Genomic DNA, 6,142 nt, shown 5'->3' with positions numbered 1-6,142 from the left:
CAACAATAAACATAATAATAAAACAATGAAAATGTTGTATTCAGCCCTGATTAAAACAGCGGGCCCAAATCCTGGATGGGCGGGCCTGGCCCCATGGGGCCCGCCCATGATGCCGGGTCTGATCACCGTTAGTACCGGTCCGGTACCAAAAGAAAAAAGACTGAAGTGCAAACCCAACTCCACTAGCATTTAAGCCTCCACCACTCGCAAAAAGTTAGCCAAAGCTATTACAAACGCCAAATATCCTTATGTTGCCATGTTAGCAAAGCGCTACCTGGCTATATCTGCTACCTCTGTCCCTATCGAGAGGGTGTTCTCCACAGCAGGAGACATTGTTAGTGCCAACAGATCTGCCCTTTCGGCAAGCAACTTCATTTTTCTTTAAAAAAACATGAAAATACAATGACAAGCAAGTCATAATGTCAAACTGGCTGCTTAGGTACTAGTACATACAGTTCAAATACAGATTATTTCAGTTCATCGAAATGCTGCACCTTAAGGTTTATTTTATTATATTTTGTATTTATTTGAGTGAATATTCAGTTTAATAATAATAATTAAAAACCCAAAACTAATAGTTTATGTTTTGTGAGTACTAGTACAGTAAAGTTCAAATACAGATTATTTCAGTTCATCGAAATGCTGCACCTTAATGTTTATTTTATTATATTTTGTATTTACTTGAGTGAATACATTATTCACAGTTTAATAATAATAAAAGACAAACAAAAAAATATGTTTTGTGAAAAAAAATTCTGCTGTACCGAACCGTGACCAAAAAACCGAGGTACGTACCAGACCGAAATGTTTGTGAACCGTTACACCCCTAGTAGCATGTAATAAATATAACATCAGAAAGTATTTATCAATCGCACACAGGCAGCTGTGTTTAGATCCAGTTTGACGGTAAAGGATGTATCCTGGTTTCATTTATCAGCATCATTGCTGTGATGTGTAATTTACATGGATTTACATGGGCCGCATAGTTTAGCAAATAAAAGTGATCGATCTCCCAGGTAGCGCTTTATTCATATTTTGTTTCAAGCTCCCGTCCTTAGTAAAAACAAAACTAGTGGAAGGCGAAATGCTCCCAGGGGAAGCTGATCCGCCTTCAGGTGCTGGGAAAGCTCGGTCTCTCTGCAGAGGTGTGAGCTGGGGTCTGTGAACGCCGCTCCGCAGTTTAATGCAGGGCCGCAGCTGCGTTTTTAACGGGCCTAAAATGATATTTTAAATGATTCACTTTTAATTAATGTACTGCTTGTTTCATTGCTTGAGAAGCTTGTGGACATAGTGTAGGTTCTTTTCTACAAGTACAGTTTAGGGACACAAAAGTTAGGGGGGCAGCTAGGGGGGCCAGGCTCTACAGTGGGGGGGCAGCTGCCCCCCCTTCCCCCGTAGATCCGCCCCTGGCACTGTGCAATAAGAAGATTAAAGCTGAGACTATACTTCGGCACAGTTGTGTTTTGAGCTAAATGCTAAAGTAAGCATGCTAACATGATGATGTTTGACGGGCTTAATGGTTACCATGTTCAAAATTATAGTTTAGTCTGTTAAGAAACTAACGTTTGCTAATTTGCAAAAAAACAAAAGGCTGAAGTCAGAGGATCATTAAAGTCAGTAGGATTAATTATTTGGTAACCATTAATTTCTTTACCAAATTTCCTGGAAATCCTTTCAATAGTTGTTGAGATATTTTTAGCCTGGGACCAAACTTGTAGACCAACTCAAGGCCCTCATTTTAGATTTAGTGAATTCAAGGCCCTTTATGAACGCTGGTTATAGACTCAATACAGACCAAAATACATTTTTAGAGGTGGCTGTCATGACTTTTTCTGTAATCAGCAGATGGACACAGCTGGACAACACCAAGTCCAAGCCAAAGCTCGACGTACACCCACTCATGGTACAATTAAAAAGTGGACTGAAGAAACATGCATTTCTATGTCAAAATGGGGCATTTAGTTTACATGATGAAGTTTTGTCATAAGCACAACCTAAAGTAATTTACCAATGTGGGTCCTAACGTTTTGTAAATGACCCAAAATCAGATTGTGTCAAGAAAGAAGATCACATCTTCAATACACTAAGACGAATACACTAAAACAACTATACAAAGCTACGAATAAAATAAGAAGGGCAATTGAATTTCATCAGATCATAAAGACCCGCCCACTGCCCTGGTCTGTGAAAGGTTCAGACCAAAACTGTGTCAGGAGTGGAAAATGTAACAGGATCAGTTTCCTCTTTTATTCTGATATCTCCCGTCTCCTAGCAGATAAGTTCTCTCAGTAATTCTGCGTACAGAGATGGTTATGATAAGAAGACGGAGTCTCTCTGATCCCAAGACCAGTTCAATGCTTTTGTCAATGTTCATTTAGACATTTGGCTTTTTATCTTTTAATATATGTCATACGGCAGTTTGGCTTAAGTTCTCCCCAAAAAAGAGAAAGCTGATAATGTTAGGGAACTAATTAAGATATTACCAACCTTTGACACATGAGAGGTCTTGGTCTTCTTGGGGTCTGAGAAGGCGGAGAGAGGGATGGTGGGCAGCATGGGGTAGTCAGGACTGGGCCGGGACACGGCTTCAGCCCCCTCTGGAACCACCATCACCTGGAGATAAAGAGACAAGAGTTATGGAGCTGTACTATTGTATACACACTGTCAACTCTCATGTAGTGTCAGGGAGCCTTTACTCAATTCCACTGAAGACAGAAGCAGGTTATTTTTACCCAAATGTTATGTGACCCACAGTTGTCTACAGCTTGAATCATCAGTAGAAAACAAATATTGTACACAATACCGGCATACACATTTGAGAAGTTAACTACAAAAATCCTATAATTGTGGTCAGAAAACATCCTTCAAAAAGGAAACTGTGTCCATTACGTGTACTCTTGTTAATAACATTTTAGTCCTCAGATCATCATAAAGCAAAATGTATAAACACCAACATTACTGATCTGGCATTAAGACTTTATCGTGTATAAAGATAAACTGACTGGAACTTAAATCAATTCACCTTTAGATTCAATTTTGGAATTTTTCAGAAACGTTATCAAATACTGTTGTTCTCAATTGAAAATACAAGGCTTGTCTTGTGCTGGTTTACTTACACTCTGATTCCTTATAAGTAGTTACATTAACAGAATGTCCGCGGGACTCAACAAGTGAAATGTAGGATTGACAAATAAACATATGATGAGTAACCAGTAGGGAGACAAAGGCCTATAACATTATTTTTTCATGATAAACTATTTATTAAATTATTATTATAAGTTATAGAAAATGTATTGATGTATTAAGTATTTAAATACAATAAATTACGTTTTTGTTTAAGTTGACGCTGGTTTGTGACAGTGTTTGCTACCCGTCTAATGGAGGGTTTAAAAGCCCTCTACATGCAGAATTGAGTGTCGCAACACTCCTACTTTTAGTGTTTGTTTAATGCATAACATCTCCCAACAACCTGCAATTGCTAACCAAAACGTTTCAAAACTAACATTACCATTAGGCAGGCAGGAGAAGAAAATGCTGAAATGCTTTCGATGCCTGCAGAAACCGTAAATTGAGGATAAAGCGGCGGCTTCACAACTCATGATGAAATACATCACGTGGTACTCTAGTACTATTAACAAGAATAGGGTTTGCTATTGACTCTAGTCACTCATTAAGCCATCAGCCCAGTGTACCAGCAGCCTCACCCCTCCAGCTTTGATCAGCTTTCTCCTGAATTCTTTGGTGGGGTTGTTGAAGGTGAGCTTCTCACAGCGCAGGTGGTTGACGGGTGGGTTGCCTTCCAAGTTGAGAAATAGGTCGTAGTTGAAACACACCTTTTTTGGCTCCTCCTGAAGTAAGACAACAGTATAAAAAGACATGTTATTAACCCACTCTGACACAAACTAATGTTGTGTTTGTCTTTCTGCATTAAACTGATCCATTTCATAACAAAAGATAAAGGCTGAATTAATTAACTATCACCCAGGAAGTAGGGCTGCTCAATTAATCGTATTTTAAATCGCAATTACGATTATGGCTTGCAACGATTACGAAAACATCGTAATCGAAATAAAACTATTATTTTTTTATTATTACTTTTTTTATTTTTTTATTAATTTTTTGTATTGGTTTTTCAGTTGAATTATACTTAGAGTTCAGGGTAATCAACTGTTNATCACACGAAGCTCTGCACTGCACTGCCACCCCCCCACCCCAGAAGTTGGCTTTCTCAGTGAGGTACTAAGATGAGTACCTGGAGTCAGTGTTCGGTACTCCAACTTCTGGGGTGGGGGGGTGGCAGTGCAGTGCAGAGCTTCGTGTGATCAGCTGTTTTAGCGCAGTGCTGCTGTACAGGCCGACGTTAACAGCAGCCTTGTCTGTGCACACGGAAACCGACTCTGTCGTCCGGTGATCTAACTGGAAAAGCTTCACAAGTACGTCGGTACGCAAATGCACTTTGTGACACAAGTGACGGTTCGCATTTCAGATTGTTGCCGCGCATGCGTACCTGCGTACCACTTATGTGCACCCCTGCGTATACACCATAAATGAACAACTATAAGACTTAATTAGATGCTTTTGGTGGTCCTTGTTGATTTGTGCAGTACCTGTCCTGGTCATATTCAGGTCTGAACTGTATTTACCCTCCATGGTTGGCTGTGCCCTCTAAACCTGTTACGCCTCTATCTTTCATGTCCTCCTCCTCATTAATATCATACACTACGCTGTGTTGGTGATCCTTCACGCTGAAAGTGGTGATTCAAGTTTTAACTGAGATATCGATATGTCTGATGTCTTTCAAAATGTTCAGTGTGCAGCTTCTGTTTGATTCTGGCTTTCAAAGAGTATAGCGGTTTAATTGGCTTTTTCTGGCTTTTCAGATGCCACCTGTTGGGGAAAGAAACATTCAATTCACGGTGGTTCAGCCTTCATACCCATAGATGCTTGTTTCTGTCAAAGCCCTGCACATGTCTCCCTTTTCCCATCTTCCTTTTTAATGTGGCTGCCACTGTCAAGTCCCCTTGTGTCTCCTTCCTCTCTCCAATCTCAGACCTCTTTATTTTTTCATTCCGTCTCCTGAAGCCACAAAATGTCCGTCAATTTTCACCCTTTCATTCCATCTCTTTTTCAAGTTTTTCTCCGCTCGGAGCGCAACATCTCATCTCACTTTCGCCTCATCCTTTTTTCTCTGTGTGTCACCAACGTATCATCTTTGGCCTCTAGATTTGATTTCCTCCCTATTGGGGTGCCATGGATGCCAGAGGGGAGCAGCCTCTCTAGATAAATCTCGGATCGCTGGCACACATATATTGAACATGTGCGTGTCACACACACACACCTTTCATTTTTCTACACAGACATGCCTCGATAAATATGAAATTCATGTATCACTTTATTGCCTGAGGCCGAACTGTTAGGAGGCCCTGACACTGCTCATTATATGTGAATGTGGAAGGACTCACACTCACAAACACCTACGCTCTGTTCCTTCCTCCTCTATTCATCTTTCAAATCGTCACCCAGAACTTAAGAGTATCTCAGACGGATCAGAATCAATCACAGTGATGAAACCTGGTTGTAACACCGTCATCTGCGAGGCCTTTGACATCCAAAAAAGCACACATGAATGAAGTTTTGTTCCTCCTTTTATCCGTCTCATACCCTTACTACTTTTATTTAAAGTCATGGCTGAATGGGCAGAAGACCAAAGCTACCAGGAGTCAGGAGAAAACAAATGTCCAGAAATCCCCAAATGAACCAAGTTAGGTGAGCACAAGTTTTGAATCAGGACACAAAATGACATTCTGAAGGTGTAGCTGGATGTCAAGTTGCTGGAAGATGAGGAAGCCCGGCTCCATGTGAACCAAATGTTTCATTTCACAGTAAAGATTCATTTGGCGAGTGTGGAGCTGCCGTGCACGAGTCCATCCCAGCTGCTCTGCGGAGCATCAGAGGAAGGAAGCCACATCAGTCTCTCAGGTGATAGATTGGAAATCAAAGTTTTAATCATACACTCTGGGCTGTTGCCTGGCAACAGGCTTCCCGTTGCTGAACTTGTCTTGTTGGCTGAGGAGAAGCAAAGATGAGAAGATGATGACGAGCCAAACAGAGAGAAGCAGGGGGGGTTGAGTGGGGGAGCGGG

At 40.9% G+C, this 6,142-nt stretch overlaps 1 protein-coding gene and 1 long non-coding RNA gene across 2 annotated transcripts in view; both read right to left on the bottom strand.

Moving 5' to 3' along the window:
- The window catches only part of LOC104965302 (protein ENL-like), a 23,670-nt gene extending 18,685 nt beyond the window's left edge, over nucleotides 1-4,985 (bottom strand). The window contains exons 1-3 of the mRNA XM_010794260.1: nucleotides 4,935-4,985; nucleotides 3,705-3,848; nucleotides 2,488-2,613 (exon numbers count right to left, since the gene is read on the bottom strand). Coding sequence (XP_010792562.1) covers nucleotides 2,488-2,613; nucleotides 3,705-3,848; nucleotides 4,935-4,985 — 321 coding nt within the window. The remainder of the gene's footprint in view (nucleotides 1-2,487; nucleotides 2,614-3,704; nucleotides 3,849-4,934) is intronic.
- The window catches only part of LOC104964738 (uncharacterized), a 3,398-nt gene continuing 2,240 nt past the window's right edge, over nucleotides 4,985-6,142 (bottom strand). Inside the window, exon 3 of the long non-coding RNA XR_800461.1 lies at nucleotides 4,985-6,066. This is a non-coding gene — a long non-coding RNA (uncharacterized lncRNA). The remainder of the gene's footprint in view (nucleotides 6,067-6,142) is intronic.

This window comes from Notothenia coriiceps, unplaced genomic scaffold (assembly GCF_000735185.1).
Source record: "Notothenia coriiceps isolate Sejong01 unplaced genomic scaffold, NC01 NC01_scaffold00037244, whole genome shotgun sequence".
NCBI classification, from domain to species: domain Eukaryota; kingdom Metazoa; phylum Chordata; class Actinopteri; order Perciformes; family Nototheniidae; genus Notothenia; species Notothenia coriiceps.
The sequence above is the reverse complement of the archived record's forward strand: the minus strand, read 5'-3'. Positions and strand labels throughout refer to the sequence as shown.